This window comes from Mastigoproctus giganteus, chromosome 10, assembly GCF_048544385.1.
Source record: "Mastigoproctus giganteus isolate SK-2022 chromosome 10, ASM4854438v1, whole genome shotgun sequence".
Lineage (NCBI taxonomy): Eukaryota > Metazoa > Arthropoda > Arachnida > Uropygi > Thelyphonidae > Mastigoproctus > Mastigoproctus giganteus.
The window spans coordinates 123,569,416-123,583,101 of NC_143584.1; the positions used below are offsets into that span (position 1 = coordinate 123,569,416).

Here is a 13,686-nt window from a genome sequence, read left to right on the forward strand (position 1 = left end):
GATAGACTTTAATACACCTGTTATGTGCATGCTTGTTACTGTCAGTTAACTTCTGTCTCACCTAGATTTTTATTATTTTGTCAGGAAATAGTGAAAGATTCACTTTAAATATTCTCCAAGATGTTGGTCACAGCCCTAGTTGTGGTGAGTGCTCTTGATGTCTCTTTATGTTGGTTGAGTACAGGTTTCCTTTTCCTTTAATTTTTCCACAACAGAGTATCGTTTTTTTTTTTCTTTTTCTTTTTTTTTTTTTGTTGTTGTTTTTTTTTTTTTAGTCAGTACTTTTGTTGTGGTGGCAATACTGATATTGAATGTATATTACAGATTTTAACTCAGAATAATAATTTTAATTTATTTTTGGCATTGTCAAAACCATCTGAAAATCATTTGTCAAGTTTCTCCTCTGTTTACCTGCAGTGAAAGTAAAGGTACATCAGATAGTATTGATATCACAAGCATTTACAAATGGAGTACTGTATGTTGCTGCATCCTGTATATGCTGAAATTGGAGGCAATCCGAAAATATGGAGGGATGGCTGTTTTCTCATTATGCTGTATGAATGAATTTAAAGTGAATAGAAAATAATTAATATTACCCTGTTTATAAGAATGAACAAAATTCAGCTTTGTCAGTATGGATGAAGCCAGCTTTCTGCTACCAAAAGGTTCTAGGTGTGAATTGCATTATGGATATATTAATAAAAACCTATTTAGACAAGCTAATAACTCCAGGATTTATGGTTTCCTTTTTATTAGTTTTTTGATGTTCAAACCACATAATAATCCTTATTCTGCGACAGTGGAGGTATTTGGAATATTTAGGGCTGTCTTGTATAAAATGTATGTATGAATGAAATAAACTAACAAAATTATAGTCTGCAGGGCTTAACCTGGGATTTCACTGTAAATCACAAATATTTCTGTTTATCAATATAAGAATTTGCATTTATTTTAACATTATACATGCTAAAATAAATACTTAATATCTTATTGAGTAGTTTTTATGTTGTTAATCTTGTATTATATTATTTTTTGTCTGTATTAATTAATCTTGTGTGAGAAAAAAGAATAAGAATTGCAGTATCCTCTGCTAAGTTTTTATATTTTTCATTATTTTAATCTTATATACAGTGTGTATCAGAAATGCAACATGTGGAAAAGCAGCATATGCAGGTTGCTTGTGAAATGGCTGAAAAACTAGAAAAACTCAAAGAAATGGAGGTGGACTTGAGAAATCAGATTAGAGAGGCAGAACATAATAATACAATTATGAAGTCAGAATTCAGTAGCAAGGAACAGAACTTTCAAGATGAAATAGCAGCATGGAAAGAAAATGTGGAACAGCAAAATGCCGTATTGCAAAGAGTGAAAGAAGAAATAGATGAGCTTCAAGAAACATTAATTAAGAAAGATGAGCAACTGGCAGTTTTAAATGGGCACATAAATGGTGACTATATCAGTCTTTTAAAGTTTTATTATTTACAGTATAGCAGGAATATTTTTCTTTTGTCAATTTATAATGTGATTTATACTTTTAAGTCCCTGTTTTAAATATTTAACTATCACATTGTTAGCATAAATAAAATGCACAGATTTTTTTAAAAGGTTATTGATTGCATTTTTATTTGTGAACGTCTAGTTTCACATAGATTTCTGCAATTCACATATTTTTTTAAACATTCAATAATATTTTCCACTGAATATCAAAAAAAAATATTTTGTAAGATCAGCAAAACCATGTGGGTTTTCTGACATTAATTTTTCTTTAGAATATCATCACAAAGAAAAATATATAGGGTGAAATGAGAACTCCTGGTTGGACCGCTGTCAGTCCTGGTAACCTGATCCATCTGTGAAAAGTTTTAATTTGTTATCTAACAAATTTAAACTTTGGTTATGAAGTGCTGGGGACACCTTCCTTCATCCACTTTAAACCTGATCCATCCGTGAAAAGTTTTAATTTGTTGTCTAACAAATTAAAAAAACTTCAATCAGGAAGTGCAGGTAACATTATCCTGCTTAAAAATAATTTCATCTGTGTTGTCCCTCTTTCTAAATTTGGAAAAAATAAGTTTTGAAGCATAGATATCTGTTTGTTTATTGCTTTGTCCATTGCAGTGAGTTAAGGTTATTCTGCAAAAAAAAAAAAAAAAACCTATCATTTCTTGATTATTTTCTTACTAGCACTTGCAGGTATATCTGTTCACAAGACCACTGATGTAGAACCCAAGAATTATTAGAGCAGAAAAGATAATGTGATGCATACGGATAATCATCAGTCTACTAAAGGAACTGCTCACAAAACTCTGTTCTGTTATCACAACATTCTGGAAACAACTGTTGAACATTGAAGTTTGTGTGGTTTTCAGGTTGTCCTTCAAAATTGCTTTAACACCACCACTGACTTATTCTTCTATCTTTCACTGCTTATTATATTGACTTCTTTAGATAACACATGAACATTCTTATACCAGTGTTTTTCTGGTGATCTCACTATGGTATATCACTAACTTCATGTCCTTAATGGAATCAGTTATTATAAGCTTTTGGTAACATATTTTAATTACCATTAAATCAATAGTTTCATACCTCCCATTTTTTTTGTTTTCACCAGCTTTGAACTATAATTACAGGCTAATAACCATATTGTCATGCAGCATTTTGTGATTTTTAAGCAACAGTTAATCTCACAGTGAAAATAGATCATTCCAAAAACAAAAAAAAAATTAATAATAATAAATAAATAAATAAAGGGAAGCAAAATAAAACTGATAGCAATGCACAAACTTTCAAAAAAAAAAAACAGCCTATCTATAATAACAATTACATATTTCAGTATTGAAAATGGAACTTAATTATGAATCAGCCAAAAATTTGAATGTTTATTACAGTGCAGCTGTTATTAAATATTTCTCATAAAGTAAATTTTTCCAGATGCCCAAATTCCATTGACACTATAAATAAAATATGGTATGATTAACACTGCTAGTCATTTGCTTTTAAAATTCCAACTCTGATTTTTGCCCTAACTGTTAGAAATATATAACATAAATGACATTAGAGATTGTTTGCTGACTTTATTTATTTATATTATTGCAGAAATAATATATGTGTCAAAAATAAAATATCATAATATATTCATAACATAAAGGCTTTCTTGCACCATATGGATAATAATAATGAATAGTTTTTTTTTAAAAAAAAGCAGCAAGTATCTGCCAGAGTAGAGGTAGCAAGATTATACACTAGCTGATTCTGAAGCCTCCTAGAGAGTTACCAATAGGTTCAATCCAGTGTACTAACTAGTGGCTGGCCTGCGAACACCGTTTTATAGCTGTACCCTCGAAACGTAAGGAATATTGGATCTCGCCACGATGTTCATCATAACCTCAAAAGTCATCAATCATACTGCATGATGACATGAAATACTTTTAAATACTGAATTTAAATATAATGAAGATATAAATACACGTTCTTGTGTTATATTAATTAAATTTGAATTTAATATAATGAGGTCGACAATAAATACCAAATATCTTATATTCAAATTCAAAAAGGCAAATCCTTGATTTTGCAGACTGATTAGGGCAGGGGGGTATCCATTATTGCCGAATGTCTGTTAAATCAAAAGTTTTTTTTTTTTTTTTTTTTTTGAGACTTTTTACCATTCATACTTTAACAATTAAACAGTTACTATGTATATTTATTAGAAACACTTAAATGAAGTCAAACATTAAAAAATAAGCTTTTATTTACCTTGAACTTATTGATTGATTTGTAGAAGATAATTTAATGTGACCATATAATGGTGCCTGAAAACGATGCCGTTTTCTTTATTTCGTGAGCACCTCAGAATGCACACTCATGCCAGTCACTTTTTTTTTTTTTTTTTTTTGTATACTACATCAAGGTCCATAAAATCAAGGGTTTACTGTATGTGCCACTCTCTTATATTCAAATTAAACTTAGTTTTCGTTGTGCTGATTATACTACATTACAGTTTTAAATGTTCGCACTAATTATAAACTATTGTAAACTTGCAGTTTTCATTACTCATTATTCACACTTATGAGGACATTATGAAAGGTTCAATGTGACTTTTTAACTAGGTGGTAGATGACTCTCATCAACAGGTGCAATACCACCACTTTGCTTATTGGAGGCTTGAAGTGGTTGAACCCATGTTTAGTCTCTAGAGCTAAGTTCCGGTCAACCCTTCCCCATCTCTTCCATCATGCAGTATGATTGATGACTTTTGAGGTTATGATGAACATCGTGGTGAGATCCAATATTCCTTACATTTCGAAGGTACATCTCTAAAACGGTGTTCGCAGGCCAGCCGCTAGTTAGTACACCGGACCGAAACTATTGGTAACTCTCTATGAGGCTTCCGGATCAGCCAGTATATAATCTTGCTACCTCTACTCTGCCAGATAGTGACTGGAGGGAGTCCGAGTAGTGTGTATGCGGGGAGCATTATTGAGGCCACGTTATGTCAAGGATCTGGGTATATTCTTACCATGTGTGTGCCATATCCAAAAATTTCATTACTTCATACAGCATGTCCCACCCACTTTTTCTTACTATTGAATACACCATGAATTGTCAAACTAATAGAGCAAGCTTATCTGCAAAAAGATCTAAACCTCCCAAGCACTTCCTAATTCATTTCACAAATATACGTGGTCTCAATTCTAATCTCAACAATGTCCATTTCCACTTGCAGTCTGCCAAACCCCATGTACTTTTTCTGACAGAATCTCAGTTATCGGTTGATTCAACTACTGTCCATCTCAGGTGCCCAAATTATTCGCTGTACGATTCCTTTTGCCTCAAAGGTGGTACTTGTGCATGTGTCCGTTCTGATATTCCCTGTCAGATACTTGGCAATTTGGAATCTCCTCTATTTGATCTTCTCTGGCTTAAAATCTCTCTACCTCATTGTGTCAAATTCATCTGTTGTCTCTACCGTGCTCCCAATTCCACTAATCGCTTGGAGCTCTTTGACTTCCTCTCTTTGCAACTTGACTTTCTCCAGTCCAACTTTCCTAACAGTGAGGTAATTTTCCTTGGTGATTTTAATGTTCACAACTCCAGCTGGCTTCTGTTTTCTAGTCACACCGACCCAGCTGGTCGAGATGCTGAGGCTTTTGCAATTACTAATGATCTTGCACAGATTGTTCATTTACCCACAAGAATAACGGACAATCCTAATCATACAGCCAATACACTTGATCTTTTTCTCACAAACAACCCTTCTAAGTAAACGGTCAAAGTGAGAGGTCCTTTAGGCACTTCAGCTCACAACTTGGTGATTGTCTCTTCTCCAATGGAACCTTTAACTCATGGCTATTCCCAACCCCGTGTTGTTTGGCATTACAAGAATGCAAAATGGGATGACCTGCGAGATTTCTTTTCCTTGGTCAGATTACTGTTTCAAAAGTTCTGATGTCAACGTTTGCTCAGATCGTGTCAGTGAAATTATTCTTGCAGGAATGGAATCCTTTATCCCACACTCCACTTTAAAATCTCGTGCTTTATCGAAACCTTGGTTTTCCAATAAATGTGCTAAGGCTGTTCAAGAGAAGAATGTTGCATATCGTAATTGGCTTGTTTCTAATTCTTCAGTTTCATTTTCTGCCTACGCCAAAGCTCGCAACAATTGTAAAGCAGTTATGAACCAGTCCAAACTAGAGTTTGAACAGGCTAAGAGTAGAAAACTTGCTTCTTGCCCTAATGGTAGCCGAGTATTCTTGTCTCTTGCCAAAGCTATTGGCCGCAACGTTTGCCCATCTCTGCTCCCACCTCTGTCCATACCAGATGGTTCTGTTGTCACTTCAGCCAAGGATAAAGCTGACCTGCTAGCATCCCATTTTTCTTTCAAATCATGCATTAACGATCTTGGTAAAACACCTCCCACTATTCCCAACACGCTCCATTCAATGCCTCCTGTGGTCCTCCGTCAAAAGGATGTCAGAAGGATTTTGACGAATCTTGATGCTAAGAAAGCTCCAGGTCGCGATGGTATTTCTCCACTTGTTCTCAAAACCTGTACTCCTGAACTTACTCCTATTCTTTGCCACCTTTTTTCATTTTCTTATTCCAAAGGTGTTTTTCCTTCTGCTTGGATTTGCTCATATCCAGCCAGTTCCTAAAAAGGGTGACAAATCCCTCCTATCCAATTATCGTCCAATTGCAATTACTTCTACCCTTTCTAAAGTAATGGAGAAATCAATTAACTGCCAAATTTTAAACTACCTAGAAACCTTCCATCTGATCAATGATTGACAGTATGGATTCCATCAGTGCCGATCCACTTGTGATATTCTGGCTTATGTTACCCATTTATGGACTAATTCAATGGAAAGTTTTGGTGAAACACAAGTAGTTTCTCGTGACATGTCAAAGGCTTTCGATCGTGTTTGGCATAAAGGTCTTCTAATCAAGCTGCCATCTTATGGTTTGCCAACTGTCCTTAGTAATTGGTTATCCAGTTTTCTCTCTGATCGCTCACTGAGAGTGGTGGTAGATGGCTCTCTGTCTTCTAACTTCTCCACTAATGCCGGTGTCCCCCAAGGTTCAGTTCTTTCCCCACTCTTTTCCTTTTGTATACAGCAGGCCCCCGTTATAACGCGGTTCGCTTTACGCTGATTCGCTATAACGCTGTTCTTATATTATAACCCGTATCTGACTATAACGCTGTCAAAACTCACTGTAACGCTATTTTACTAGCATACAGATTTAATTTTTGGCAAATCCGTCTTCAGTCTGTTTTAAGCCTCTTTTTTTTTTTTTCTTTTTTTTTTGGCAAAAGGAGAAAATAGCCACCATGAAATTAACTACAGTAATTATTTTTATAATTTCTACTCTATGTACAAAATTGAAACTTTCGATATGCTCTATTTTCTTGGTGTGGATAGTTTCAAGGGAGAAATTCTTTTTTAGTACACAAGCTGAAAAAATTTACCATCCAGTGTCATATGCTGTTACAAAGTCTGTATTTTCTGTTCTGACCTGTAATAGAAAGATACTAAAAATAGATTTACTCCCTATCTCTTCTTTTGTTTTACTGTGGGAACTATAACTTGCGAAATGTTTTTCACACAATCAATCCCATGAGTGCTAAATGCGGTGCTGTTTCTTGTACAGTATTCTCTTGTCTTCTGAACTCCTCTGACCTTGTGGTCACCCGAAGTACATAAAATTTATTTGTTTTACTGTTTTGGAAATTCCATAAACATTCTCCATGACTCACACCATAATTGATTACAGTACTTTTCGTGCAATAAACAACCATTTGATTTTACTGCACGGTAAAATCAAATGGTCGAACTTTTCAGATAAATAAAACATTTGTCACCGTCTTCAGCTCACTTGCCAGAGGAATTCTACATATCATTCAGTGCATACAGTGTTAGACATACAGACAGTTTACTGTACTCGAACATCGTATCGCAATCAGCGCAACGCAGTTACATTTGCAGAGAGTTATGGCGGATAAGAATGAAAAAGCAACAATGTCTGGACGCAGTGCAAAGATTGGAAAGGTAAGAAAAACATTGAGTTTGAAAATTAAATTAGACGTTTTGAAGAGAATTGATTCCGGTCAAAGACAAGTGGATGTGTGCAATAATTTAGGACTGGCAGGTTCAACTGTAAGAACAATCATAAAAAATAAAGAATCAATTTTAGCAGCTGGAAAAACAGCTGTTTCCCTGCAGGCAACTAAATTGACTAGGGCTAGGCCGGCTATTATGATTGAAATGGAGAAACTTCTACATAATTTTATTGAAGACAACATTCAACGTAGAATTCCGTTAAGCTCAATTATTATTAAAGAAAAAGCGAAGAGCCTATATGAAGATTTGAAGGAAGCTCACCCCGAAAAAAATGTGGAACCATTTAACGCTAGTAAGGGCTGGTTTGATAGATTTAGAAAGCGCTATAACCTGCACAACGTTGCAATACAGGGAGAAGCTGCAAGTGCAGATCAACAAGGAGCCGAAAGTTTCAAAAAAGAATTTGTTAAAATTATTGAAGAGGGATGTTATACTGCTCAACAAGTTTTTAACATAGATGAAACAGGTCTTTTTTGGAAACGAATGCCTAAAAGAAGTTTCATATCGAAAGAAGAAAAAAACATGCCAGGCTTCAAAGCGGCGAAGGATCGGTTAACTTTGTTGTTGGGTGGTAACGCTGCTGGGGATTTTAAATTAAAACCCCTTTTAGTTTACCATTCCGAAAATCCAAGGGCTCTTAAAGGTTTAGCTAAATCAAACCTACCTGTAATCTGGAAGGCTAATAAAAAAGCTTGGGTAACCAGGCCGCTTTTCATTGATTGGTATGCTGAGTTCTTCTGTCCTGCAGTGGAAAAATATTGTGCAAAAAATAACATTGGTTATAAAGCAATTCTAATCATGGACAATGCGCCAGGACATCCAAGCAAAGAGAGCTTAGAAGACTTGAACAATCACATAAAAGTTTTTTACATGCCTCCAAACACTACGTCTCTGATCCAACCAATGGACCAAGGAGTAATTGCCACATTTAAAGCGTACTACATAAGGAACACCTTTTCCCAAGCTATTAAAGCCATCAACACTGAAAATGTACCGAGCTTAAAGGAGTTTTGGAAATCCTATAACATTAAAACCGCCATCTACAACATTTCAAGTGCCTGGGACGAAGTGACTCAGAAAACCATGAATGGAGTGTGGAGGAAAGTTTGGAAAAATTGCATAAAGCATTCCCAGGAACCTGATGATTCCGTTGAAAATGTTAAAACGCAAATTGTTGAGCTCGGAAAAGAAGCAGGATTACACGAAATTAACGAAGACATCGTACAAGAGATGATCGACAACGACAGGGATGACCTCTCTAATGAAGAACTAATGGAGATGATAAAAGAACAACAGCTTGCTATTGAGGGAGATGATGACCAAGATACTGTAGATGAAGAACCGATGAAGTCATTGACTGCAAAAGGACTTTGTGAAGCTTTTGAACACTTCGAAAAAATGTGTGATTATTTCCAGGAGAACGACCCTGACATGGAACGAAGTGCCAAGGTAATAAGAAATTTGAAGAAAGAAATGAATCCCTACATGATGTTGTACAATGAGAGGAAGAGGGCCAAAGCACAACCCAAAATCGACACATTTTTCAGTCCAAAAATACGAAAACTCGAGAGCACAGGGCCATCAAATTAATAAATTCATGATTTTCGTAAGTTAATAACCTCATAATTATATGTGTATATAATGTAGAATATTTTATATGTACAAAGTTTTGAATATTAAATATTTTAATCGACATTGGTGCATATTTTCACTACCATTTATTATTGATTAGAAAATATCCTATGGAATAGACCGCAGCTCACAAATACATATGTTACCTTATGGGAATACGGCGCTCGCTTAGCGCGGATTCACTTAGCGCTCTGTTTTTCAGGAACGAACTATCAGCGTTAAGCGGGGGTCACCTGTATTAATGACCTTCTTCCATTGACTGGAAATCCTATCCATAGTTTTGCCAATGATAGCACATTGCATTCCACTTTCCATTTTAAGAAACCTTGTCCTGCTCAATCAGCCTCAACTTCTCGAAAATCTGCTACCAATTCCTTAAATGCTGATCTTCAGGTAATTCTCCAGTGGGGCAAAGACAACTTAGTTGATTTCAACCCTTCAAAAACTCAGTCTTGTCTTTTATCTCGCAAAAAGGATTCTTCTGCTCCTATGCTTATCTTTAGTGACACTCCGATTTCTAGGCAAAATGATATATCTCTTTTGGGGATTACCCTGACTTCTAATCTCTCTTGGCACAAGCGCATTACAAATATTGCTTCCTCTGCATCTAAAAAACTTGGTTTTCGCTTTCGCTTTCGGCGTTACTTTTCTTCCAAACAGCTGCTCACTCTGTATAAATCGCAAATCTGCTCTGCCGTGGAATATTGTTCCCACATCTGGGGTGGTGCCCCCAAAACCTCTCTTGGGCTTCTTGATTCCATTCAGAAGAGGGCAGTTAGGTTAATTAATGACTCATCTCTAACAGAGTCTCTGCACTTGCTGTCTCATAGATGTACTGTTTCTGCTGCATGCCTCTTCTACAGATACTTCTATGGGCAATGTTCTTCTGAATTAGCTTCTATTATTCCTGCTCTCTCTTTCAAAACAGTCCGAACATGTACCGCCACCAGCCAACATCCATTTACTGTCCATCTTCAAACCCACAGCACCAACTTTTCATCTTCCTCATTTATTCATTCAACTGCTGTTTTCTGGAACAACCTTCCTTCATACGTATTTCCTGAAAATTACAGTCTACAGAAGTTCAATTCCAATATCAACAAATATCTTCTTTCGTCTTCTCAACCTCCAACCCAAGCACGGTACTAAGTACTATAGGGTCTAACACCTCTCGTGTTTGGGGTTTACATAAAAAAAAAAAAAAAAACTGGCATGGTGTCAAATGGTGCATATATCATATCGATGGGATCTGTGATTCAGTAGTTAGAGCACTTTGAAACATACTAATTCACAGATAATTAGATAAGAGATTTATTTATTAAAAGCAAATGTTTTTTTCTGAATTTTCTAAGATATATATATATATATATATATATATATATATATAAGTACATTAGAGTATAAGTGGGGAATGCTGACCTGTCAGATGCAGTTAGTTGTGGTTTATTTAAAAAAAACTAATTATCCAATCAGCACAATGAAAACTAAGTTTAATATGAATATAAGATATTCATTATAAAGACATACAGGGTGATTCCCTACCAGTGCGACAAACTTGCAGGAGGCGTAGGGAGCACAAAGATGAATCGGAATCACATAGCATTGCAGATCCGAAATGCCTTTGTCATTCGGTAGAGGACGTTGAATGGGCAGTCGCATGAACAGCGATCCCACTGGAAGTCAGCATTTGCGAACCTGTTCCCGAGGCAGTAGGATGGATGCGTATTCAAACGTTGAACTGGCCGACATGCCCCTCGCATATGGAGCTGTGGACTGTAATGGGCGCGCCGCTCAGCGCTTGTTCCAGGAACGTTTCACACACAGGCGTGCTCCTCATCATATGATTTTTCCACGTGTGCACAGAAGGTTATGTGAGAGTGGTTGTTTCATGAGAGGTACCATGAATCGAGAGCGAACGACGAGGACGCTTGACAATGAGGAGAATGTCCTACATCTTGCAGAAGGCAATCCAAGTATGAGTACTCGAGCGATAGGCCAACGATTTTGTATTTACCAATCCACTGTATGGAGGATACTGTCAACAAACCAAATGAATTCATACCATCTGCAACGCATCCAATCATTGGAGCCTGCGAATTATCCGCTCCGGAGGACTTTTGCTACTTGGTTTCTTCAGCAGAAACGGTTCACAAATGTTGACTTCCAGTGGAATCGCTGTTCACACGACCTCCCGTTCAACGTTCTCTACCGCATGATGAAGGCATTTTGGACCCTGCAATGCTATGTGATTCCGATTCGTCTTTGTGCCCCCTACACCTCCTGCAAGTTTGTTGCACTGGTAGTGAATCACCTTGTATACATATTAGTTAATGTATGCAATATGTTACATTTCAGATATATTAATAAATAGTAATACTTCGTGATTTCTAACAAAAAAAAAAGAAATAGCTTTTATTTGTGAATAAAGAACATTTCGTTTATTTGCATCTGCCATATTGTCCATTCATTCTTCTAATCAGTGCATGGCAACAAACAACCAGTGGTTTTAGCTACAGTATATGGATATATCCTATGTGATGTGTATAAAAGAAAAAGAGAAAAGAAATAAAAATTGCAGATTTCTCATTATCTGATTTTACTGAAATTTGGGAAAGCTGGACAAATTGCCTTAAAAGAGCCAAATATAAAATTTCACAAAAATCTATCCACTTAAGAGTTTATTACATGTGGATGGATGGACAAAGAAATAATAACTTTTTGATTTCTACTGATCCAATTTCAGTTAAATTCAGAATGGCTTGATAAATTCTTTCTAAATGAGCCACATGTGAAATTTAATAAAAATCCATCCACCTTTTTGTCGAGTTGTTACATGTGGATGGACAGAAAAAAAAAATTGCTGAATTTCTGGATTTGATCCAATTTTAACGAAATTTCAGATGGCCTAACAAATTTTTCTAGAAGAACTAAATATAAAATTTTATGAAAATCCAACCACTAGAAGTAATTGTTACATGTGGACAGACAATATGGTTAAGACCAGGTGTTTGCAAAATATGGCCCATGTGGCCATTTTTATATTGAAATTTATTTAGAAGTATTGTTTTCTAAGATGTATGTTGTGCAATTAGATAGTATGAATCAGAGCGGTAATACTCAATACATTCTATGTTGATATTAATATTTATAATATTTATAAAAAAATTTTATTTTTTAATATTTATAAAATTTTTTATATTTTTTAATATTTATAAAATATTTATAATATTTATTAATATTTATAAAATATTTATAATATTTATTAATATTTATAAAATAATAAGAGGAGTTTACCTCAGTATAGTACGTAGAACACTTTCGTATGATACTCTCCAGAAATTAAAACGAAAAAATCGAAAACTTACATTAGAGTAAAAAATTAAAATTAAAAATTGGTTTTTAATTATAATTAAAATTAAAAACCATTTAACACAATTAAAAATCAATTTAACACAATTAAATCGATTTTTAATGAATTTAATCATTTTTAATCCTGCTGGTGCCCTGACTGATATGTATATACATATCAGCCTGACTGATATGTATATACATATTAGTCATGGGCACCAGCAGGATATTTTGCAAGTTGGTGCATGTGGGAATAAATTTTTTGTTCACCAAATTTTTGAATACATACAATATTTGTTTGAATAAATTAATGAAAATATTAAAAATTGTGTATTGCTTCAAAATCCAAAGGTTGTGCACTTTGTCCCATTTTGCCAGTTCCAATGATATCAGTAATATTACAGCATTAACCTGATATGGCCTACCCACAATTTCTTTTGTTGTATTTTCATCAATATTGGCCTGCTGACAAAAAAGTTTGAGAACTATTGGTTAAGACAATAGGCGATTTTTTTATATAGTAACATGCCTAATAATGAAGTACAGAAGACAAAACATTATTTAGGTATATAATTAAACATGTTAGCCTAATATATTATATACCTGAATAATGTTCTATCTTTTGAAGAAATTATATTTACGAAAATACTGGTTGATTTTAAATGCTTATATACTGACTACTTAATTATATTAATTTTTTATTGCTGAGGATGCTGTTATACACATTTAATTAGTTTGTCTGCTGTGAACATGTAATGGCATTTTATTTCTTGTCATTGTTAATGATTGTTTTTCTCTGTTCTGAGTTGATGGCACTCGTTATTGTTTGGTTTTTTGTTTATTTTTCTTTTTTCATTTAATCTCTATTTTCTTTTTAATTTTTCCACAACAATGTTAAAGGCGACTCTAACTAGATCGTATGTATAGCTTAGCTTAATTTTCAGCACTCACCTGAAAATTAAGCTAAGCTATAGCTTAGCTTAATTTTCAGGTGAGTGCTGAAATAAATAAATATAAAATAACACTGCATTCTTAAAAATTGCAGATTAACCAGTTCATTGAAATTTGAAAGGAGGTAATACTGGTG

The 13,686-nt window shown here is 34.7% G+C and overlaps 1 protein-coding gene across 1 annotated transcript in view; it reads left to right on the forward strand.

Annotated features, from left to right (window-relative positions):
• Positions 1–13,686, forward strand: part of LOC150079265 (uncharacterized) — a 359,584-nt gene that overhangs the window by 180,060 nt on the left and 165,838 nt on the right. The window contains exon 9 of the mRNA XM_090383011.1: positions 1,132–1,447. Coding sequence (XP_090239137.1) covers positions 1,132–1,447 — 316 coding nt within the window. The remainder of the gene's footprint in view (positions 1–1,131; positions 1,448–13,686) is intronic.